The sequence below is a fragment of the Panthera leo genome, chromosome D4 (assembly GCF_018350215.1).
Source record: "Panthera leo isolate Ple1 chromosome D4, P.leo_Ple1_pat1.1, whole genome shotgun sequence".
In the NCBI taxonomy this organism is placed as follows: Eukaryota; Metazoa; Chordata; class Mammalia; order Carnivora; family Felidae; genus Panthera; species Panthera leo.
The window spans coordinates 66,599,840-66,625,651 of NC_056691.1; the positions used below are offsets into that span (position 1 = coordinate 66,599,840).

Here is a 25,812-nt window from a genome sequence, read left to right on the forward strand (position 1 = left end):
AATGTTAAAACCTGCCATTTTCACCTCACATTTTATTTTAAACTTTTTCCAGGGTGGTACCATGTGAAACTTCATTGTTGCTATAATATAAACACAAAGCTATTCTATTTATATTTAATAATAAAATATTTGGCCAAATTAGTAATCTGGTAGGAACTGCAATTAATAAAATATAAACAGTTTACATGATAGAGTGCAGTAGGTCCTTAGCGAGATTAGGACTAGAGCCTAGGTCTTCTCAGTTAACGGTATTTATCGTTACAATGAACCTGACAGTATTCTCGTTGCTGTATTACAAAATCAGCAGGTCAGTAAAATAATACTTATCAAGGATTGGCTGGACTGCATCCGACTTTTACATATTATTTAGATTTGTATTAGCTACACAGACCAAGAAATAGATGGCTGTTTGCATAACCAACCTAGGATTGAATTTGAGCTTGTTTTAAAGTCTTTGAAAACTGAGAATTCTTTGATCAATTTGTTCAGTTTATTTACAGTTACTATTTACTGCCTTTAAAATAAGGAAAAAGTAACGTATTGTCTGAAAGCATATGTGCTGTATGCAGTCCTTTTACATACTTAGTAATGGGAAGCATAGGAAAGAGGGACGGCATGTATAGTTGAGGCTGGGTTTGTAGTCAGAGACACCTAGAGTTCAATTCCAGCTCTCCTTCCTAGTAGCTGGGTCATCTTGGGCAAGTTATATATCTTCTCTTTTAGCCTCTATTTCGTCCTCTGTAAAGGAGGTGTAATAGCCCCTGCTTAACCAAGTTAAAGTAAACACATAATTAACATATGTATGGGACGAGAGGAGAGCCCCTCCACCTAGTGACTTTCTGAGTTCCCCGTGTGTTGGAAAGAGGGGTCTATCTCCAATCCTTCTGCAAGGATGATAAACTTGCATGGGTATAGAACCAGCCCTGGAAATGGGCTGCTCTTGGCCTGATCCTCAGAAATGCTGGGGTGGGCCAAGATACTTGGCTTCTTCAACAGGAGAATTTTGTCATGTTTCAGTTGTTTGGTTGTTTGGAGATGTCCCTGGAATGGTTTGGTTAGTTATAATTAAAAGTTGACTCTTTAAGGGGGAAAAAAAAAAAAAATAATACATATATATATGTATATATATGTACATATATATATGTATATATATATACATATATATGTACATATATATATACATATATATGTATATATATATACATATATATGTATATATATATACATATATATATGTACATATATATACATATATATATGGCCACGTATATGGCAGACACTCAAGAGAGGTAGTTCTAGTACTTACTGTTATTATTACCCTGAGTATTATTAAACTTTGTACATAAATTGCCAGAGAGAAATTAGTTTTAAATGATTGAGGACTGAGCTAAAGACCAAGTCAGATTCTTATTAATTCTAGTGTTTAAAAGTTGTATATGTTGAGTTGATATTAACATACAAAATAAAATTACAGTGAATCCGTGGGAGAATTTATTTAGGCTCTGTTCTGCCAGCTAACATACAGCTTTTCTTTCAACAGGCTCAGCACTGTGTAGCTACAACCTAAAGCCTTCTGAATATACTACATCTTCAAAAGCTTCTGTTCTTTGCCCCAAACTACCAGTTCCAGCGAGGTAACTTTTATTGTATTTTGTTAACTTGTAACTTTTGTTTTTGTAGGTAGATTTTAAACTGTATATATTATTCTGAGAGAAAAGTCACTTGATGATACCTGTTGCTTACGACCAGTACTTACTTTTACAACAAGACTTAAGAAGTAGTAGTAGAAATGACAACATGTGTTTCATATCTTAAAACACACACAGAGACAAACAACTTTTCTCATTCTCAGATATTTTAAATTTCTTTGGGGGGCTCACTTTTTTTTTTTTTTAATGCCATACTTTTTAAGTGTGGAGAACTGCTGAATCATTACAAAATCTGCAGTGAAATTAGAAGCCAAGCCTCACAGTCTCCAAAGATTCTCTGAAGTTGATTCCAGTAATACTTAGTGGGATTATTTTTTAATTTACTTCGTAAATTTAAAAAATATGCCAGATTATTCTCCATCCTTTATTTCAGGCTACATCTTTTAGGTACATTCTCTATAATAATACGCTGTTTGCCATATCTTATCCAAGGTCTTATTCAACAAATATTTATTATTAAGTACCTACTGCATATCATGGATGCACAGAAGAGACAAGAAATATTCTTTATTTGGAAGGATCTCACAGTAGTTATAAATAAAGCCAGCTTTAAAATTACAGATTTTTTTTAACAAGGAAACAAATTTGCAAGCATTGTACAATATATCCTCAGAATTAGGGGCGTAGGGTTTGGAACATGTCTGATCTTGAGAACCTTAAGTGTGTATCACTAACCATGTATGACATGCGTCAACTTCACTAGGAATACTGAATTCAGACCATTTTTATTATATCTTAGTATATGACAGCAAGCTACAGGTTAACATTTTGAGACCCATCTTATGTCTGCTTTCCTTTGGCTTGCTTATGGGTGTAACTTGTGCTTTATTAACTTGAGTGAAATTTGAAATTTTCTGTTGAAAAAGTAGACAACGGAATAATATCACTTTAGTTGATTTCCAGCTCTTTTAGTCTTGTCACGTTGCTATTGAAATTAAAATGTAAAGCCTATGGAAATAAAAATAAAGGAAGTGTTTTAAAAAGATAGTAAGTAGGGCCTATAAATTATGGGCTTAGACCAATTGGTAAAGAGACTCCATTCATGAACATTGAGACTATTAGGGAGGCTGTGACAGTAAAAAAAAGGAGGTCCTTTGAATAGAGTCACTGGAGAAAATTTATCAATGTAAAAACAAGAAAGGCTCTGTCCTCTTATCTACTCAACTGCTAAAAGCCTGTTTTAAATGCATACTTTGAGTGTAGAGTCACATTTTAAGGCGTAAACATGTTATGAAAGGATTACCTGAAAGCCTTGATGTGAGGATGCCCCTGTGTAATATGGGTGGGGTCAGGTAAATCCTCCTGCACCAATGACCTCTGACTCTACCATGTTGAGGACTGCCTGTTCCTGGGTATCTATCTCAGGTGTTCCATTCTTGGCTGTATATAACTCACGTATCTCACATAAGGTGTCCTAAGGACATTCACTTTGAAGATGAAACATAGTATTAGTGGCTTGGGTTTTAGACATGGACAGACTGGGCTTCTCACAGGGTCATCTACTAATGTCTCAGTAATCCAAGAAGCAATGATGACCCTATGCCATCAGAAACCTGACTATATACTGTTTATACTTATTTATATATCCCCATGTTTCACTAATCTTAGTACCTCACAGTCTAAAAGTATCTTACCACTTTAATTTGAACTCAGCCTGTTGGAAAGTAAAAGCGAAGTAACAGTTGATAGAAGGAAGTCAGATTAGGACCTTGTAAATATCATCATTTAGCATATGACAAGCAAAGTATAAGGATCAAAAAACAAAGAATTTGTTCTAATAAAAAACTTGGGGCAATACCATGTTCCACACTTAGTATTAGATACCAAATCTCCAAAGATAAGTAAGATCTAGTCTCTGTCCTTAAGAAACTCTGTCCTCAAAAAAAAAAAAAAAAATAGGGACTGTTTTGGTGACTTTTTTGTATAAACTAAAAGACTAGCACTAGGCAAACCTGTGCTGAGGCAAGTGGCCCTCAGCATGGTTCCTATCTATTTTGTGGTCCTCTGAGGAGTGCCCTAGTGGGACAGAAAGAGCTAAACCTTAAGTCCAGATAGGCCTGGGGGTGAATTCTGTGTCACCAGTTTCTCTTTGCCAGCTCAAGCAAGTCTCTTAACCTCTCTGTGAACCAAGTGTTCTCTTACGTAAAATGGGAATGTTAATACCTCTGTCATGGAATTGTTGTAAGAATTAAATAGGCAATATGTTTTAAGCATCCATTATTTAAAAAAAAAAAAATTAGTGTTTATTTATTATTGAGAGACAGAGACAGAGCATGAGCATAGAAGGGGCAGAGAGAGAGGGAGACACAGAATCTGAAGCAGGCTCCAGGCTCTGAACTCAGCACAGGGCCCAACTCAGGGTTGGAACCCACAAACCACGAAATCATGACCTGAGCCGAAGTCAGACACTAACGACCGAGCCACCCAGGTGCCCCTTTAAGCATCCATTATTGTGCTTGACATCTGGCTTAAGGAGTAAGTATTTCTGTCAACCTCTAGAGCCTCCCCTTTTGCCCCTAACCTTCCTGGGTCCCCAGGGACCCTCTGCAACTGAAAGCAATGCCTGTTTCTTAGATAAAAGCCACTGTAAACTAATTTGCAATAAAACACTAACACCACATAATTGCCAAATGGTTACTATTCCTAATGAGCTTTCGAATTTTAAAAGCAAATGCCTGGAAAGGGCCATATTTTATCCAAATTCATAACTCTCTGTTCATGACATGCCAAGCATGGTAGCAGTAGGGAGACAAGCTAGCCCTTATGCTTAAAATGCTTAAAGGTTTGGGTATAGCGAGAGAAAATTGCAGTGGTAGAAACAGATTACATAAATTCAGTTTATTCACCATTTATTGGATACTTCTGGATGCCAGTAAGGATATTAGGTGTTGGAGAATTAATAGCATGATATGGAAATTAGAAACCAATAGCCAAGAAAAAAAGTGTTATCTGTACATATTTTAAAATGAAGAATTCAACATTAATTAGCATTTATAAATCATCTGCTGTGTGCTATAGCCACCATATTAAGTTTCTCATATATATTGTCTTATTTAGTCCTTACAAAAGCCTATAAGGATATTGTTCCTAATTTATAGATGAGGAAATAGAAGATCAGTTAAATAAGTTGTGCAAAGCCACAAAACTAATCGTTGGGAATCATAATTTTAATCTAAGATCTTGTGAAGTCTATACCACAACCACAGTTAGTTTTACCCTAATGTGAGCGTTTTCTAGTTGTATCCATAGTATAAGGTGAGCTTAGGGCCCTCCTACTCTGCCGTCTTCCCCAAGACAAAGTCCTACACCAGTTGGTTAAAAAAAAAAAAAAAAAAAAAGGTGGGGGAGCCTGGCTGGCTCAGTCAGTAGAGCATTCGATTCTTGATCTCAGGATTATGAGTTCAAGCCCCACATTGGGCATGGAGCCTACTTAAAAAAAATAAAAAAAAATTTTTTAAAAAGAGTACAAGAATGAAAGTGAGAAAATAAATAAAATGAAATGTATGAAAAACCAATGAGTATTGCCATTATAGTCTTTATTTATTTGCTGTGTTTTCTGTGCTATAGAGCTATTGCCAGAATTCTTTATTGTTACTCTTTCTTAAATAAAACTTTTCCTTAGAAATCATGTGTAATTGCTTATTTATAACCTGAGATTTTAAGATAATGGAGATGCCAACTCCTGTCTTCACTTCTGAAGGCCTATGGACAAGAGATAATACATTGTTTGTCATCATATTTTGAGGGAGCTCTTTTAGCTATGATAGTCTGGACTTAAGGCAAATGGACAGTATGTTTGCCAAGGTAAGATACAATTTTCCTCTGAGTGGCTAATTTTTAAAAATCTTTAAAAGACTCATTATAAATTCATTTTGTTCTTGTTGACTGATGTTTCAATAATGTGAAACAGCATCAGTTCCTAACAGGACTACATTGACTTCTTAAAGATTCAATATTCTGTGGGCTTCGAGAGGTAGAGGAACTTACTATAAATAGAATTCTTTATGCTGTCCTCTTAATTAAGAAGCACAGGGTGTGTCATTTAGGTTAGATACTAAAGTAGAAAAGATCTCATAAAAGTATTACTTTCTGAGAGGTATATGAAATCAGCTAACTCAAATTCATTGTATCACATAGGATTTAAATGGTAAAATATAAGACAAACCATTTCAATGCCATGATTACTTAGATTTTTTAACAAGAAAATCATCTGAGTATTAAAAAGTCATGGCTGATTAAGTTGTTTTTGTTTGGGAAACAGTAGAGAAAATGAATGACAAGGGAGTGTAGTGCTTTTTCTTTGAAACTAAATATTTAGGGGCGCCTGGGTGGCTCAGTCGGTTGAGCGTCCGACTTCAGCTCAGGTCATGATCTCACCGTTCCTGAGTTCAAGCCCCGCGTCGGGCTCTGTGCTGACAGCTCGGAGCCTGGAGCCCGCTTTGGATTCTGTGTCTCCCTCTCTCTCTCTGCCCCTCCCTCGCTTGTACTCGGTCTCTATCTTTCTCAAAAATAAGTAAACATTAAAAAAATTTTTTTAACTAAGTATTTAACTTTGATTTTTTAATTGTAACCAAACATTGCCTTCTCTTTTATTTGTCTTCTATTTCTGATATTCCTTACCACTTGACCATTTTGACCATCAGCTAGACAATGTAATCTGCCTCTACTAGTTTTATACCTTCAAATGTAGAGCTGTCAGGTTTTTCTTTAAACCAACATAGATTAAATTATAAGGTAAGGGACCCGTTGTTACTTTGCTTCAATCCTTTGAAGGAGACTTGTAAAAGCACTCTTTCCAATTAGCCAAGTGTTTATGGATAGTATAAAAATGACTTGAGAGGGTAAGAGTGCAAATATTGCTCAGCATTTCCTCTTAAATAGGAATGAAAGATTCTAATTTTAAGAGTATAATCCTTCCCTTTTCAAACCATCGATCCTCATTATAAGTCTGAAAAGCAGAAAAACAGAAACACTACTGGGCATCTGCTCCTATTAATTTAGAATTACTGACTTATGGCTGGGATCTATCACAGTTATCATCATCAACATCATCATCATCATCATCATCATCATCAAAGACTCAGAGAGGTCTTACTCCTATCCTTTCAGCTAACGGATGGAGAAACTGAGAAAGAGAGATGGAGTGACCTGAAGCTATGTAATGTTAGGAGGATCACCCAGGGCTTTTGAAGTCAAGGCCAGTTTTCTTTCTGTTATAGCAGGGTCTGCTGTCTTTTAGAAATGTGGTGTATGTCTCTTTGAGTATAAAACTATATTAAAATCCTGTTAATATATGGGAGATACAGGTGGAGCTGCTTCTGGACAGAGGGTAAGGTGCACTTGTGGTTATATGACAGGAAAAAAGAAACAGCAGGGCCAAGAAAATTGGTGGATGTTGAAAATGAGAAAATGACATCAGTATCCTTAAGGGAGATACATTTTATGTTCAAGGTTGGAGGCAAGTGAGTTAAACAGAGGCTATATCAGAAATGATAGGTTAATAAGTAAAGCAGATGAAGATATAGGTAACCATGGAGCAGAGAGGACTTTGGTTTCAAAGGATAGAGAACGAGGCTTCAGTTAAAAATATGGTTAGAAGTCCTCAGACAGGGATATTAAAGTGTCAGGGACATTATCTAGATAGCATCAGGAAGAAAAACAGTCATAGGTCACAATGAAGCTAATGTGTCCCACATTAGCCTCCACTGACTATGAACTTATGGCTAATTCTTTTAATTCTTTCCTGTAATACTTCTGACGAAATCCATTTCACTTAAAGGTATTCTGTAATTTAATAGCTTTTTACATCATTAGCGAAACAAATTTGGTCAAAAACAATGACTTGCATGCCTGTAATTTAAGCCCTACTAAGAATGCTCTGACTTTCTGCAATTTCTGACAAAATATTGAATCTTGGACATTAACTTTCACCAACACCATTTTAGAGGTATACACAAATACACCCACAAGTCACAAGAGTCACTTCTTTTTTAAGTGAACATTTCTATCATAGTGTCACATCATTTTTGGGGGATACATTTTGCTGAAGCATAACTAAGGTAAGACTAGACCTTTATAATTATTTTATTGTTCCGTGAAGTTCAACAGCATGGAAGATGTTGCCTATTCTTACTCCCAGTGATGCTCATTTACCAGCATTTAAGGAAAATCAATACATAGTACACGTTTATTTTTATTTGAAAAATATTTTTGTTGTTTTTTGAGGAAGGAAAAACAAAGATAGTGTCTTGCTTCAGGTCATACAAAATTGCTTGCTGAGATCAGAAACTTTGGAATTTGGTGCCCAATCATAGACTCTTCTCCACTAATTTGATACAAAATACAGTGCCAACCAAAAATGAGAGCATACTTATATCATTCCAGCCAACGGTGTTATATTAGAGCTATGACTGATATTTCCACAAATCTCAAAATATGAGATTTATGTTAGTGATAGCTAAATTTTAGTGCACACAGAAGTGTGTATTTGTGTGTGGACAGACATATGGACTCTCTTAGAATTCATTCAAATCACAACTGAGGGCATGTTCATAGAGCTTTTTTAAAATCTCTCATTGATCAGATATATACCATACTTTCCAAGGCTAAAGTAGAATGTGTTATAACAAACCAGACTTACTTATGTCATTGTTCACACATAACTGTGTTCCTTCACAAAAAGAGTTGTGGTCAGTGTAAACCTGATAATAACGGATTACCTCTTTTTTTTTTTTTTGGACACAAATAATCTTGTAATAAAAATTATATATAGAAAGAAAACAGCTCAGAATCCCATGACCTTAACGAATCAGAGATTTTTCATTTATTTATATTTTTTCTGTTCTCATTTTTATGTATATATCTTTTGTACAGAGATACAACCATCACTTTAGATACAAATTTTTGTTTTTTTCCCCTTGTACTATTAACCTCGTGTTTCCATACATTAGTATCCATGGTTATTGTTTTAATTAGCTGCACATTATGCTGTATGTTGATGTCTTGGCATGATTAATTTATATGAGGATTATTAAGCTTGTGCCCCGAACACCTTTTTTAATGCAAGGTTCTGTATGCTGTTCTGATAGAGGAAACATTCTATTAATGGTGGCACATTTCAAGCAAAAGCATGTGTGTTTTCTATTTTTAAATAGCTTATGGCAAAAATTCATTTTCAGTTCAATGAAGTATATGTTCCTTAAGTTTTGTCATCTGCCCCTTGACTGATAGATGTGCAGGCTGAGGAATTTAAGTGTTTGGTTTTGCTTTTGGTAGTTCTGTATGTGTGTATGTGTGTGTATATGTGTGTGTGTTTCTTTTCAGAAGGGGAGGGTAATGTCTTCTTTGGAACATGCACTCCACCCTCTTTGATAAGGCCTGTGGCAAGATTCGCATCCCTGCCCATGACAGTCATCTTCATAGCATTAAGCTCACGGCTCTTAGCGCCCATATGATGTGTGGAGGGTGGAGTGTATTGCAGTCATAATCACCTTTCATTTGTGTGTTTGATGTGGCATTTATATTAAGTAGGAGTAATTTTTTTTCTGATTTTTTTTTCTTGTGTCACCAGTGCACCTATTCCATTCTTCCATCGCTGTGCTCCTGTGAACATTTCCTGCTATGCCAAGTTTGCAGAGGCCCTGATCACCTTTGTCAGTGACAATAGTGTCTTACACAGGCTGATTAGTGGAGTAATGACCAGCAAAGAAATTATATTGGGACTTTGCTTGTTATCACTAGGTAATTGTTTTTCTCATTATTAGCTATTGCATAGTACTGCAGTAGAAGACTGTTCTGTCTTTTAACCAAAATATGAATACAGTGGGGATACCTGTAAAATGTTTAACTTCCCATAGCCAAAATAACTGTTTCAGATTATATATAGTTATAAATATATACATATTTATATATATATATTTATATATCTGAAACTAATTTCCTTTCTTTTTCTATCATTGGAGAAAACTGGTGTTTTCCCAGACTTTGGTTACTGTCTCTAATAACCTTTAATATGATAGGAGGAGGCTTCTCTTAATGAATCAACACCCCTTTGTTTTCAGTTATGATTCCAAAGGCTTATGAAAGGAGGCCACATATTCTCTTACACATTTCCATCAAAGAACATAGATTTCTGATAGATTACTTTTGAAATATGTTTTTTTTTTCATTGCTACAGTTCATGATGTCACTGTATTCCTGGAAAAATTAGGAAATCTCCACTTGTTAGCCATTGAGTTTTCTTGTCAATAGATAATATAATTAGGTAAATGTTATTTCAACTCCCTACATTATCCTAGAACTATATGTAGCCATATCAGAATCTATAGATCTTTCTAGTTGGGAGGAGTAAACTGTGGTAGGAACCAAGCAACTATCTCATTATATATGTGAAATGAGTTATACCTTATACCTGTTAACAACAATTATAGTCATTGAGAAGACTAGCTGTATTTCCGTCTTGTCATTAGAGAGTATTTTCTTTTTGCTTAGGTAGTACTTGACTCAATTGAAATAATGCTGTCCATATGAAAAGCTATTTCTGTGATATTTGAAACGCTCCCATCTGTTTTTGGTTCCTGTACATTTATTGCAAAAGTGAGTACCTTAATAATGTTACCCAGTCACAGATCCCAACCATTTATTTGGCTTTGCAAATGGCCCGAAAAATCTTGACTACTAGTCTGGCTTTATGAAAAAATCATTTGGTTTCTGAAATAGTTGAATTTTGACCAAGGCGGGGGGGATGGGGGGGAAACACCTTAAAACTGGTGATAATAATGTTAAGTCATTGGGATTCCAGTTTTTATTAGAATGGTTCTCTTGAGGCTTAAGATCTTTAAGAATTTATTTGTGAAATGGGCCTTTAGATGATTAAAGATGAACAAATTATGATTTCAGAAATGAATTTCCCCATGCAAAGGTCAAATCTTCCCAGTTTCTTTTTTAAGATTTTCACTCCAGATTTTAGCATGTTGGAATTTAGCTTGGGATGGGTAGAGGCATTTGGCTAAATAACTCAAACTAAGCTTTGCTTTTCTTTGAAGAGTCTCTCAACCAATCAGGACCCCTGACACCAGTTGAAAATTAAGGTCAGAGGAATTTGGGCCTCCGTAGGCTTCAGAATATTATTCTGTAGGATCAGAGCATCTCTTGGAGTTTTAGAAGAGAAATGACCAGAAAAAGATAAAATACTGTCTAGCTCATTGACCAACTGTTAGAGAAGTTGGTCTTGAAATGTGAGGATTACACATGGAAGTGTAGCTAGTTTAACTGATCTCTGTCTATATGTGGTAATTTTTCTCATCACCAACATGACACATCATTCTCTACACTTTGTGTGTTAGCATGTATGTTTGCATGTGAGTTCCAATGTCTTCCCGTGGTGAATCCACAACAGTTCTGTGCTGTTTTTGAGTCACCATGTGCATTTGCATGTTTTCTTTTCTGTCATTTATAAACCCACAGTTAGGTGCCTGTAGTTTCCAAGTGACACAATTCAAGTGGTGCACGTAGGCTCGAGTTTTGGTAGCTAGTTACCCTTCTTCCCTAAACTGGGGTCTTGAACTGGTCAATAGCAACGTATTATATTCCTAGGAGAAAACAACTGAAAGAGTTTCTCTTTGTGTTTTCCAGTGTTTTAAAATAATATTCTACATGTTCTCTATCTTCCCTGCAGTTCTCTCCATGATTTTGATGGTGATTATCAGGTATATATCAAGAGTACTTGTGTGGATCTTAACAATTTTGGTCATACTGGGTTCACTTGGTAAGCTGCTTCTTCCTTTGTTTTTTAGTAATTAGAATTGAGAGTGAAGTTTGCTCTTAACAGTCCCTCAGTGCAGAACCACTTTGATTACTTTAAATAAGTTTCCTTTTGTAAGCCTTGTGAATTCATTTATAAACTATAAAAAGACTGGTGAGTGGATTACACTGAAATTAATTCACTGTGAGATCACTAAATGGAATAAAATGGCAGAGTCATTGGCATATTTGGAATAAAAGGGGGCTCACATTTTTCTGTCAGTGTCAGTTTGGGGGGAAGAGCCCAAGAGGAAAAAGAAAGCAATTGAGGCTCTGTTCTGCTTCTTGTTCTTTAATTTTCACTTGATTCTTTCAGTGTTCCCTGCCTGGCAGAGGAAGGGACCCCTTTGCTTTTATCTTGGACTTTTTAAAGGCCTGAATCTACCATTCTAAGGTGTTGAAATTCTTTCTGGTTAAAATATTTCTGGCAGGATAATTTTATGTGTGTAAAATTTCATTACTCATTTTTCTATTGGCATTCTATTTTGTTTAATGTTTTTGTTTTACTATTTTTTAAATTTTTAATGTTTATTTATTTTTGAAAGAGAGAGAGAGAGACAGAGCATGAGCAGGGGAGAGGCAGAGAGAGAGGGAGACACAGAATCCCAAGCAGGCTCCAGGCTCTGAGCTGTCAGCACAGAGCCCGACGCAGGGCCCAAACACACGAACCACGAGATCATGACCTGAGCCGAAGTCGGATGCCCAACCAACTGAGCCACCCAGACGCCCCTGTTTTACTATTTCTAATGAAACCTTATGGGATTTGTGTGTTTATTGTCTTTTTTGAAAATAATAATTTCTCCCCCCTCCCAATCATAAATGTGACACCTACTCATGGTATCTAACTACTTCTATGGTAGAAAATAGAAATATAAAAAAAGACAAAAGTTTTATTTTCACATACCACCTCTTTTCTTTAAAGAGAATTTACTTTTGCTTTAAAATTTTTCAGGAACCCTACTTCCCTTCTGTTGACCACTATTAGCAACTTGAAATTCAGAATACACACACACATATATATATATGTATATATATATATATATATACACACATATATATACATATATATATATAATGTATTCAGAATACATATATATAATACAGATATATATATACATGTACATATATATATATATATATATATATATAGTTTTTTTAATGCTTTTTTTCACTGCTTTTTAAAATGAAATACTTTAACTCATTGTGAAACTTTTTTATTAGGGGAGTTTGTCCCCATTACACTTATGATCCTGTCTGCTATGTTTGGTCTTACTGATGTCATCTCTTTTATGTTTTCCTTAAGTCTGTGCTTTTTTACGTTGTTTTCCCTATCTTTACAATATGGATTGTGCTTTCTTTGGTTATTGTCACCCTTGCTTTGAATGGCATATATATATATGCCGTGTGTGTGTGTGTGTGTGTGTGTGTGTATTTTTTAGTAATTTTTTTAATGTTTATTTATTTACTTTGAAGGGGGTGGCAAAGGGCAAAGAGAGAGGGAGAGAGAATCCCAAGCAGGCTGTGCACTACCAGAGCAGAGCCTGATGTCGGACTTGACTCATGAACCATGAGATACTGAGCCGAAGTCAATAGTCGAACGCTTAACCAACTGAGCCACCCAGGCACCCCAACATATATTTTATTTTTTACTTCTACAGTTGGTAACCTATACATTTTCAGAAAATATTCTTTAATCTAGAATCCTATAATTTTTGAATGGCTCATTCTATAGAATTCTATCCTATAAAATTTTTAAATTCTATAATTTTTAGGGGTGCCTGGATGGCTCAGTCAGTTAAGTGTCTGATCTCGGCTTAGGTCATGATCTCACGGTTTGTGAGTTTGAGTCCCGTATCAGGCTCTGTGCTGGCAGCTCAGAGCCTGGAGCCTGCTTTGGATTCTGTGTCTCCCTCTCTCTCTCTGCTCCTCTCCCGCTCATATTCTTTCTCTCAAAAATAAACATTAAATATTTTTTTTTTAATTCTGTAATTTTTAAAGGCTGAAATGAAGGAGTATGTGTTGAGTTTTCCTCCACCTCGTTTAAATTCAACATAAACTTCTTTCTTTCCAACCTGTCTCCCACTTTATAACTGTTACCAAATAATCTGTGTTTTTGCAATCAGGTTATTTTAAAATTAAAATATTATTTAATACATTGTACCCTTTTAAAGAATTTTTGCTTTGCCTTGAAATGTTTCATAATTACATTTAAGTTTATTACATTCTTCTGTCCTAGTTTTAGTGAGAACTATTTTTATAAAACTTCATTCTTGAGTTCTTAATTTTGGTTCATCTTTGTTTTGATGAGAATCTGAATTCGAGTAACTTATTCACGAGGCAATTGTGGGTTGTATATTTTCTCAACTCTTGATTATCTAAGATTATTTTTGCCTTACATGTGAATATTGAATCTGTTGCATGTAAAATTCTTGAGGTGCAACACGTTCCCAGTGTCTGTACTTTACTTTTTGGAGACCAGTCTAATTTTATTTCTGAGCTGAAATCAAGAATCAGACGCTTGACCGACTAAGCCACCCAGACACCCCTTAACTTATTCTTATAATTTAAAGTTTCTATCTAGTTCTGAATCTTTAAGTTTGCCTATGATCTCTTTTTTTTGGGGGGGGGGCGCAGATATTTTCCAACACAGAAGTAAGTTTTCTTATTTCTGTATTTGATTATTGTTTCTGTTCTAGTGGTTTTCTTCTTAGGACCATTGTTCATTCTTTTGCTATCATCTTCTAAATTATCATTTTAATCCTGATAACATTTTCCTTGTATTCAGGAAGTGTTCTTCGAGCGTATCTTCCATATCACTGATTTAGTTTTCCTCACTGCTGGTTCTGTACTTGACTACTTCTTTCTATTATTCCGGTTCTTCCTTCTCCCAGACATAATTCTTTTCATTTCTACTTGTGACCTTTGTATCCAGTTCTAGTGATGGTGTCTTAGTCACTTTGGGCTGCTATTACAAAGTACCATTGACTGGATGCCTTATCAACAGGGAACATTTACTTCTTACAGTTCTGGAGGCTAGGAAGGCCAGATCCAGGCATGTGCAGGTTCGGTATCTGGCGAGGGCTGGCTTCCTATATCCAGCCATCATCTTGCTATGTTCTCACGTAGTGCAAGCGGGGAGGAGCTCTCTGAGGTCTGCTTTATAAGGGCGCTAATCCCATTCATGAGGGCTCCACTCTCATGACCTCATCATCCTCCAAACACTCAACTCCAAATACCAACTATCACATTAAGGATTGGGATGTCAATATATGAGTTTTACGGGGACACAAACATTCAGTTTATAATATATGGAGAATTTTTTATAATAAAAGTAGATTTGAATTCCAGTTCTGCCACTTTCTTGGTATGTGACATTTGGCATGTTACTTAACTTTCCTGAATTTCAATTGTATTTATTATGTATAAGATGGGACTTGTATTACCTACTTAATAGTATCATAGTGATTCAGTTTGGTCACATCTGTTGTACGGTTCCTGACACAAATTTATTTATTTATTTATTTTTAAGTGTATTTATTTTGAGAGAGAGAAAGAGAAGGAGAGAGGAAGAGAGAGAGAGAGAGAGAGAGAGAGAGAGAGAGAGAGAATCGTAAGCAGGCTCCATGCTGTTAGCGCAGCTCCTGACACGGGCTCAAACTCAAAAACCTCGAGATCATGACTTGAGTGGAAATCAAGAGTTGGGTGCTTAACCGACTGAGCCACCCGGGTGCCCCCCCGACACAGATTTACATGTTTAATAAATGATGTCTGCAGCGGCTGTTGTGGACCGTATCCTCCTTGATGTCTTCATTATTAGCTCATTCTGTTTTCTGTTTTTCTTTCTCATTTCTGTTTGCCTTTCCTCTCCTCACTTTTTATTCCTGTTTGCAGAGAACATATTTTATTCCATTTTTTTGAGGCTGCTACAATTTTCTTTAAGATTTCAAAATGGAAATATTTCCCTTTTTCAAATGTTTTTCATAGACTGGTGGTTGTTGAAGTTTGTTTACTCATCTTCAGTAGAAAATAATTCTCGCTTGCTATTTGCCACCAGGTAGAGTTGGAATTTCCCTTTGACACTATTCAGTGTTTACTTGAGCACAGGTGGAGGTCACGTTGATTTGCACAGATCTCAGCCCTATTTGTCTTCTCCCAGACGTTTATCTTGTCTGCCCACACATACATATCTTTACTCTGAATCTTCCATTTCCTTACCGTGGCCTACAAGGCCTGACAGTATGATCTGGTGCCCGGTGCCCCCCAGCCCACAGCTCTTCCTGCTCTGCCCCTTGCTAGTTGCTGTAGCCACAGTGGCCCTCCTCTTTTCTCTCCTGCCAGGCATGGTCCCATATCAGCATCTTAGAATTTGCTATGACCTCTTGCCTGGAACATCCTTTCCTTAGATGTTGTTTGTTTTTGTTTTTTTTTTTTAATGTTTTTATTTCTTTTTGAGAGAGAGGTGGGGGTGGGGAGACAGAGGATCTGAAGCAGGCTCTGCACTGTCAGCATAGAGTCTGATGTAGGGCTCAAACTCATGAACCATGAGATCATAGCCAGAGCCAAAGTCAAAGGCTCAACCGACTAATCCACCCAGGCACCCCTTTCCTTAGATTTATAGATTGTTTTCTCCCTGTCTTTGATTCTTTTGCTCAGATATCATCTCACCACTGAGACCTTTCTTACTCATCTTCTCACAATGCTTTCCCAACCCCAGCACTTTCTATCCCTATTAAAAAGTGACTTTTTTTCTTAGACTTCATATTCTTTATTTTTACTTACTTCCTTATTTATTTGTTTGTTTGTTTCCTTATTACTGTATAAGCTCCATGGAGGACAAGGGTGGGGACTGGGTTTTGTTCACAGCTCTGTCCCCAGTACCTAGATGGGTAGATGGCTCTGGGCACTCAGAATGAAGGTGTCTGATGCAACCCTCTTCTGTGGAGGCGGGTTGCCCCCCCTCTTCTGTCTAGTTCTTGGACTCTGAACCAGTGATGAGAACAACTCCCATCTCTGGCACACACTTCTATTAAGCTATCAAAGATTTCCTATCTTTTTCCCACTTTTGGTGGGAACCAGTTCTTTGATCTTCATTTGCTCATTGATACTGAATCAACTGCATAACTGTTTCAGCACGAGGCGGGGGGGTTTTTGTGATGGCCCAATAGAAAAGATCTTTGCCTTCCTCAGCTTCATTGCTGATTTCTGTGACCCTTACTTGCTTCTTACAAACTCCCCAGCTCTCAACAGGTGCTGAGTCTCTTTATGATCAGTTCCTCTCGGGGTGCCTGTCTTTGTAGGCTCTCTCTTCTTTGTAGGCTCTCTCTGAGCTTCAGAGCCAAAAATAGATACAGTTGAAGGATGTTTATTTGATACACTGAAAGATGTCTTAGTAACCTAGTGTGCATGATGAAAATGGAGTAAATGGAGCTCCCCTTATGCCTGCAAAAAGTTACAGCCACACACCTCCCAGCCAAATGGATTGTTGCCATGTTAGTCCCCCGGTGTTATGTAGGAAGGGTCCAGGAAGGTGAAGATTAATGTTAACACATTTTCTTGTGCTAGTTATTTCCAAAACAATTGTTTTTTGAACCCAGGTGGCACAGGTGTACTATGGTGGCTGTATGCAAAGCAAAGAAAGTCTCCCAAAGAAACAGTTATTCCTGAACAGCTTCAGATAGCTGAAGACAATCTTCGGGCTCTCCTCATCTATGCCATTTCAGCCACAGTATTCACAGTGAGTATGGACTTGGGCCAGGTATCTTCTAGGTTTGTGTTTTTATTCACAGGGATCATTAATGAAGCAGAAACTCACCTCTGGCTATTGCATGCCTAACCCCGATCTCCCTTAGATAAAAACTGCCCCATGGTATGGAACACTAAAGAGTCTTCAGAAGGCTTTCCTAATGGAACGTTTTATTCTGTACTGCCCACTTGTTGAGAGAGGATTTTCACTTAGAATATTCACATTATCATTTGTTAGGAAGAACATATTATTTTCATAATACAATTCCCTTTAAAAAATGGGTTTCTTTACTAAAGTATGTTAAGAAATACACATATCATTTCATTTACCTGTTTGCTAATTATCTTCCCATGTTTTCCCTTTAAACTTTAATTTTTCCTTTTTAAACTTTTAACAACATTATTCCAAATTAAAGTGATCTTTGCTGCCTGGGCACTATACAGTAAATTACTAATGAACATGTGGTTAAATAATATGTATTTATATCTTTGGTCTGTCTCCTTCTCCTCTCTGAAAAAAAAAAAAAAAAGAACACAATCTCAGACCACTTCTTGGACCAATCCCAAGCTTTTAGTTGAGCTTTAGAAGTAAAAAATGAAGCCACCATAAAACCATTGGTGCCAAAAGGTATTTGTTTGTTATTATTATATAAATATTTACTAATCATTTTTAAGTATAGTTTTTTTTAATGTTTATTTTTGAAAGAGAGAGAGAGAGAGAGAAAGAGAGAGACAGAGCGTGAGCAGGGGAGGAGCAAAGAGAGAGGAAGACACAGCATCTGAAGCAGGCTCCAGGCTCTGAGCTGTCAGCACAGAGCCTGATGCGGGGCTCGAACTCATGAACCGTGAGATCATGACCTGAGCCGAAGTCGGATGCTTAACTGACTGAGCCACCCAGGCGTCCCACAGTACAATTTTTTTTTTTTTTTTTTTTTTTAAGTACAGTTCACCTGCTCTCACTCAGACCACGATGAGGGTGGGCAGGAGGTAAATGCGACATGGACTGTGCTCTGTAGGTGCTCTTTTTTTTCTTATGTTTATTTATTTATTTTTTTAATTCTTATTTTAGAGAGAGAGAGAGAGACAGTGTGATTTTTATTTGTTTTTGAGAGAGAGAGAGGAGAGAGAGTATGAGCAGGGAAGGGGCAGAGAGATGGGGAGACACAGAATCCAAAACAGGCTCCAAGCTCTGAGCTGTCAGCACAGAGCCTGATGTGGGCTCGAACTCATGAACCATGAGATCATGACCTGAGCCGAAGTCAGACACAACCAACTGAGCCACCTAGGCACCCCTCTTATGTTTATTTTTGAGAGATAGCACGTGCCTGCATGAGTTGGGGAGAGTCAGAGAGCGGGGGGACAGAGGATCCCAAGCCGGGTCTGTTTGCTGATAGCAGATAGCCTGATGCGAGGCTCAAACCCATGAAGTGTGGGATCATGACCTGAGCCAAGTCAGGTGCTTAACTGACTGAGCCACTCAGGTGCCCCTAGGAGCTCTTGGTCTGATAAAGGAAATGAGGTACAAATACCTCCTGTGCTTTTGTAGTCATGGCATATGGTCTTCTCCCCTATTTTCACAGTGACAAGCATGTATGTATTCAAATAAATTAAAAGCCTCATCTTGATGGACAAACAACACATTTTGATTCATGAGTAGAAAAGGAAAGGTAGAAGAACTCGAAAGACTTATTAATACATTGAGAAATCCTTTTGTGTTCTGCTTTAAGAACATTTTCAATATTCAGTTGAGGATGCTAAGTGCTGCAAGACGGATAAAGTATTATTGGGATTCAGAGAATAATCCTTCCCTGATTTGAAATGAAGGAATTTCCACCCTGTTTCAGTTTCTGTTTTTACTGCTTATAGCGATAACTGGGACCTTTCTCTGCATTCTCTCCGTACAGGTTCTCTTGTTCCTGATAATGCTGGTTATGCGCAAACGTGTCGCTCTCACCATCGCCTTGTTCCACGTGGCTGGCAAGGTCTTCATTCACTTGCCGCTACTAGTCTTCCAACCCTTTTGGACTTTCTTTGCTCTTGTCTTATTTTGGGCATACTGGATCATGACCCTTCTTTTTCTTGGCACCGCTGGTAAGAAGCTATGTTGCTTCCTTCTCATAGTGATGAATTTGATTTGCATTAAACTATTTTAAAACATCAGCTATAATTCTTAAGACATTTATTGACCAAGGTCTAACAGCCATCGGAACCAGCGTGGTTATGGCTCTTCAACAACCCATTCCTTATTCATGATTTTTAGATCATCCTAGCAAAGTAGATCTAAACCAGTTCATGGCTTTGAAGTAAACTCCAGTACTGATTCAGACTTTTGGATTGATTCTAAGATGAACAAATGAATGCAGAGCTCTCTGGAACTGCCTTAAACTCCCATTACGGCCCAAATCAACTTGCTTCCTTGGGATTCTCTAGTTTGGAAAAGATCTGAACCTAGGTAGAATTCCTGGTGATGACACTGTTCAGAGTTAGACTCTCAGACTTGTTGGAGTCACTCTTAATATGAGAGAAAGACAGATACCATATGTTTTCACTCTTATGTGGATCCTGAGAAACATAACAGAAGATCATGGGGGAGGGGGAGGGGGGAAAAAGTTACAGAGAGGGAAGGAGGCAAACCATAAGAGACTCTTAAATACTGAGAACAAACTGAGGGTTGATGGGGGGTGGGAGGGAGGGGAAAGTGGGTGATGGGCATTGAGGAGGACACCTGTTGGGATGAGCACTGGGTGTTGTATGGAAACCAATTTGACAATAAATTTCATATAAAAAATATATCAAAGTTTACACTTAAATGGAATTAATTGTGAGGAGTGGTGTAAGGGTAGTAAGTTTGTATGTAACTTCTCTGGCCATTCAACATGCATTTACCAATTGAATATAATATTAATTTCTGTATTTTGCAAATAATTTAGGTCTATAATTATTGGAAGAGTAATAGCCCCCCAAAAAATTGAAGTTTGAAAATTCATGCCTAAATTAACTGATGTGATGGAACTATATTCAAATAGAACACCTTTTAAAAGCTATATGATGCCTTTGGGGAAAACAAAATGCTTAATTGTACAATGTCTGGCTTCACAACTTTTCAAGTGATAAGTATTTTTGTCTGTTATTTAAAGAGCACTGTGATCATAAAGTTTGTGGTTTGGGGGAAGGGGCCTATTTTTGGAAATTAGTTTCATCTCTTATATTCAATAGCCATATTTCTTGGTTTGTACTTTATGTGGTTCTTCTTTCCTTCCTGGATATTTTCCTAGGCAGCGCTGTTCAGAATGACCAAGGCTTTGTGGAGTTCAGAGTTTCTGGGCCTCTGCAGTATATGTGGTGGTACCATGTGGTGGGCCTGATTTGGATCAGTGAATTTATTCTAGCATGTCAGCAGATGACTGTGGCAGGAGCTGTGGTAACCTACTATTTTACCAGGTGAGAAATGATACTTGTCGGAAAACTTAAGATCATCTAAGTGATTGTGCTTGAAGGAAATGGAACGGAAGCTGGTAAACAGTTTCATTTCTTTAAAAAATAATTGGAAGCGAATATTGGGAATGCAAGCTGGTGCAGCCACTCTGGAAAACAGTATGGAGCTTCCTCAAAAAACTAAAAATAGAACTACCCTACGACCCAGCAATTGCACTACTAGGCATTTATCCAAGGGATACAGGTATGCTGTTTCCAAGGGACACATGCACCCCCGTGTTTATAGCAGCACTATCAACAATAGCCAAAGTATGGAAAGAGCCCAAATGTCCATCGATGGATGAATGGATAAAGAAGATGTGGTATACACACACACACACACACACACACACACACACACACACACACACACACAATGGAGTATTACTCAGCAATCAAAAATGAAATCTTGCCATTTGCAACTACATGGATGGAACTGGAGGGTATTAGGGTAAGTGAAATTAGTCAGAGAAAGACAAAAATCATATGACTTCACTCATATGAGGACTTTAAGAGACAAAACAGATGAACATAAGGGAAGGGAAACAAAAATAATATAAAAACAGGGAGGGGGACAAAACATAAGAGACTCATAAATATGGAGAACAAACTGAGGGTTACGGGAGGGGTTGTGGGAGGGGGATGGGCTAAATGGGTAAGGGGCACTAAGGAATCTACTCCCGAAATCATTTGCACTATATGCTAACTAATTTGGATGTAAATTAAAAAAAATAAAAAATAAAACAAGTTAAAATTAAAAAAAATAAAATGAAATAAAAAGTAATTGGAAACAAATATGACAAAATGTTAGAGCTGATGATTCTGGTGGGTAGTAAAATGGGAGGCAGTGATTTTAATCTTTATACTGCTCTGTAAGTTTCTCAAAAAATTAATCAGAACAGCAGGTCATGACAGAACTTCAATTCTATTTAGCCAGAGAATAAATCTTACAGTGTCTTATGTATTTTGGCATTATATAAAGGTCCATCAAAGGACAATAAGCCTTTTTAATTTGTTTGGATCAGAACAAGTATTGTGACTCTCTTTCCTAACTTGAGAGCCGAATATAAGCTTGTAAGCCTTACAGTTTTCTATTATAATGAGGTACCAGGTCTCGATTGTACATCTTTTTTAAGTTTCATTTTTTGATTGTACATTTAACTCCATAAATATTTACTAGTAAAAGCTTTCAAAGCACAGTATCATTTTATTTAAAGTCTTAGAGCATAAGAACCCCATGAAACTATCATAGGGAAATGAAACATTAATTTTATCTGGTACATCTATAGCATTTGTATTAGTTACATGTTACTTTGCCATTTTGTCATAAACCTAGACTTTTCTTAAATGAACTGTTTTCACTGTATTGGGCTCTAAACCATTCCTGCACTTAGCCTTTGTTTTAATTGTCTTTTTGGTTTTCTTTCAAAAAGGGATAAAAGGAATCTGCCATTTACACCTATTTTAGCATCAGTGAATCGCCTTATTCGTTATCACCTTGGTACTGTGGCAAAAGGATCTTTCATTATCACATTAGTCAAAATTCCACGAATGATCCTTATGTACATTCACAGTCAGCTCAAAGGAAAGGTAAGGAGAAAATTGTTTTCTGGACTTAACTGTGGTCACATTCTAGACCTCAGCTCTGCATGTAGTAAAGCTCCCAACCATGTTCAGTTCATAGTTGTGAATGTTTTCTTCATAATCCTTGCAAAGTAGAATCCATTCCTTCTGCCTTGTCCCACACTCTTGCTTACGTTGTGCTCTGGCAAAATTCATCATATCCCTGGTTTCCCAAAATGTCCTGTGCTTCTCGTCCTCTGTGTTGATTCACACCTTCCTCCTTGGAACCTCTTCCCTATCCCTGGCTGTGGAGATAACATGCATTTCAACATGGGTTAGATGATATGCCACCTCTTCCTAGAAACCTTCCTTGATTCTTCCTTCTCCCAGATGATGTCATCTCTGTCTGTTCTCCACTCTCATAGTATCAATCGCATATTCTGATTCTGACCTTTTTTTATGTTTAGCTTTTTTTCTTCAACTATAGTATAAGTTCCTTGCCGATCTCATGTATCGTACTCTATCTTACATGCAGTAGGTACTAAATATGTGTCAAATTAAATTGATTAAAAATAATTTAACCATTGCATTTTGAGGGAAAAGAGGGTAGGTGGGTATGAGGTCTTGAAACATAGATTGTGACTTTTTTTACTTTATTTATTTTTCTAACATTTAGAATATTCTGTATGTTGGTTTTTAATTATTTCAATTTTTTGTCCATTCCAGGAGAATGCTTGTGCTCGATGTGTGCTGAAATCTTGCATTTGCTGCCTTTGGTGTCTTGAAAAGTGCCTAAATTATTTAAATCAGGTAAACTATTTTAAAAATAGAGCCTAAATGTCCATCAACTGATGAATGGATAAAGAAATTGTGGTTTATATACACAATGGAGTACTACAGGGCAATGAGAAAGAACGAAATATGGCCCTTTGTAGCAACGTGGATGGAACTGGAGAGTGTGATGCTAAGTGAAATAAGCCATACAGAGAAAGACAGATACCATATGTTTTCACTCTTATGTGGATCCTGAGAAACTTAACAGAAACTCATGGGGGAGGGGAAGGAAAAAAAAAAAAAGAGGTTAGAGTGGGAGAGAGCCAAAGCATAAGACACTGTTAAAAACTGAGAACAAACTGAGGGTTGATGGGGGGTGGGAGGGAGGGCAGGGTGGGTGATGGGTATTGAGGAGGGCACCTTTTGGGATGAGCACTGGGTGTTGTATGGAAACCAATTTGACAGTAAATTTCATATATTAAAAAATAAAAAAAATAAAAAATAAAAAAAAAAACAGAACAAACTGAGGGTTGATGGGGGGTGGGAGGGAGGGGAGGGTGGGGGATGGGCATTGAGGAGGGTACCTTTTGGGATGAGCACTGGGTGTTGTATGGAAACCATTCTGACAATAAATTTCATATATGGTAAATAAATAAATAAATTGAACATTCACTTTCAAAGATAGGTTGATCATTTCTTTTTCCAAGATAAAATAATTGAGCTTAACTGAAAGATGTTATATATTTCTCATGGTGTTGTACATTGTTCCTTGATCAGGTATATCTATTTCTATCATATTCTTTTATTTATTGATTGGTTTGAGAGAGCGTGCACACATGCATGTAAGCAGGGGAGGGGCTGAGGGAGAGAGAATCTTAAGTAGGCTCCACACTCGGTAGAGAGCCTGGGATTATGACCTGAGCCAAAAATCAAGAGTCGGATGCTTAACTGACTAAGCCACCCAGCACCCCATATTCCTATTTTTAAAAGTAACATATGTTCTTACCAAGGCTCGTTATTAATTAATTGTAACATGAGGATAAAATATTATTAGGGTTCATCTTTCTGGAAGAACATTTATCTCTTATACCTTAATTTACATCCTTTCATCTTTGATTTTCCCTAAGAATCTGTCTACTGTAGCCATGTTTCTTTAATTCTTTTAAATGTTGTTTGAGAGGCGCCCGGCTGGCTCGGTCAATAGAGTATGTGACTCTCAGCCTCGGAACTGTGAGTTCAAGTTCCACATTGGGCATGGAGCCTACTTTTAAAAAATGAATGAATGAATGAATGAATGAATGCTGTTGAAAGCTTTAGTTTAGTGGAAAGACATTATGACACTTAAACTCATATTTTGCTGCTGTCTTCTGTTGTTCAAAGCTAGTGTCCTCCCTATCCTGGTACTTTTTTGGGAGTCCAACTGCTTGAGGACTATGATCCTGGCCTAGGAGATATTACCAGAGGAAGAGCTATCATTTCTCAGGTTAAGTGAAGGAATTGGTATTATGGGTTAACATTTCTTAGGGAGCAGGTTGGTCCTCTGTCGTTCTGTGTCTGGGCACCCAGGACTTGCTATGAAGCACTCTACCCGTGTTTCCTTCATCTTCATTTTTTTTTTTAACCACTTCTCTCCATTCCTTAAAAATCAGTTGTGATGTACCAGTGCTCTCATCTAATAGAGCAAGGATACAAATGGACTTCTTACCATTTACCCCTCAGTGATTGAAGAGTAGCATTGCACTTTCCATTCACTCAAGAACAGTCAAAAGATGATAGTCCTGTTGGCCATGGTGTTGAGCTTGCCTAGAGTTTGCTTTATTGCAGCTCTATGGTTAATATGAAAAAACTGGCATGACATTTCATTAGTAAAAGAAGTTCTTGTAGATAATAATACTGTATGGATGGAAAGTGTTTGGAAAGTCATTATTAAAATAATCAGTAACAGCCATAGAAATCTGAAAAATTAAAGTTCTTTAAAATTTGGTTTGGGACCAAGTCACCCTTATCAAAAAGTTGATGGATGCATAAAAATAATCATCATTACATTGTGTACCCATCACTAAATAGCTTATCCACAGAGAGAGATGCTGAACCCAGCTCTCTATTATCAGTTTCTACCAGCTTTCCACAGGCAACTTTTGCTCTCCCAATTTCCTAAACCTGCCTGGAGTGACTTCCTTCCAACACTTGAATAACTCCTACTGATCCTTAATGATTCTGCCTGAGCATTACCTCCACGAAGTCTCCCCTCAGTACCCCAGCCCCTCTGCTGAACTTTCGTAGTGCTGGTTCATACCTCTGCAAAAACACTAAGACCATCAACATGGAAATTGTCTGTTTACCTCTTTATCTCCACCTTTAGACCTTTAGCTCCTTAAAGGCAGAGATCCTATTTTTGTCTCTCCAGAAACTATCACAGTGCCTGGTACACAATAGGTGGTCTTTAAATGTTTTCTGAATGAATTGTTAATCAGTGAATAAATATTCAGATTTTAAAAGACTAATTGGTTGATATAAAGCCAGAAGAAAGAATCTCAAAAAAGAGGTGTGCAGTTATGTTGAAGGAAGAGAACACATCACATGATGTTAAGGTGTTCAGTAACCAGGTGAAAAATTCCAAAGTTTTCAGCTAATCCCAAGCTAAACATTAGTTAGCCATTTAGTACCTACAGTCCTGAAACATATCGGAACTTCAAGTTGGTCTTTCTTGCACAGGTTTTTGTGATTGATTTATTTATTTACTTATTTA

At 37.1% G+C, this 25,812-nt stretch overlaps 1 protein-coding gene across 3 annotated transcripts in view; it reads left to right on the forward strand.

Moving 5' to 3' along the window:
* SLC44A1 (solute carrier family 44 member 1) overlaps positions 1 to 25,812 on the forward strand; it is a 201,718-nt gene that overhangs the window by 107,223 nt on the left and 68,683 nt on the right. For all 3 annotated transcript variants that reach the window (XM_042912468.1, XM_042912467.1, XM_042912466.1), the window contains exons 5-12: positions 1,541 to 1,634; positions 9,280 to 9,449; positions 11,386 to 11,475; positions 17,105 to 17,244; positions 19,157 to 19,343; positions 20,528 to 20,693; positions 22,160 to 22,316; positions 23,016 to 23,099. In XM_042912468.1, coding sequence (XP_042768402.1) covers positions 1,541 to 1,634; positions 9,280 to 9,449; positions 11,386 to 11,475; positions 17,105 to 17,244; positions 19,157 to 19,343; positions 20,528 to 20,693; positions 22,160 to 22,316; positions 23,016 to 23,099 — 1,088 coding nt within the window. The remainder of the gene's footprint in view (positions 1 to 1,540; positions 1,635 to 9,279; positions 9,450 to 11,385; positions 11,476 to 17,104; positions 17,245 to 19,156; positions 19,344 to 20,527; positions 20,694 to 22,159; positions 22,317 to 23,015; positions 23,100 to 25,812) is intronic.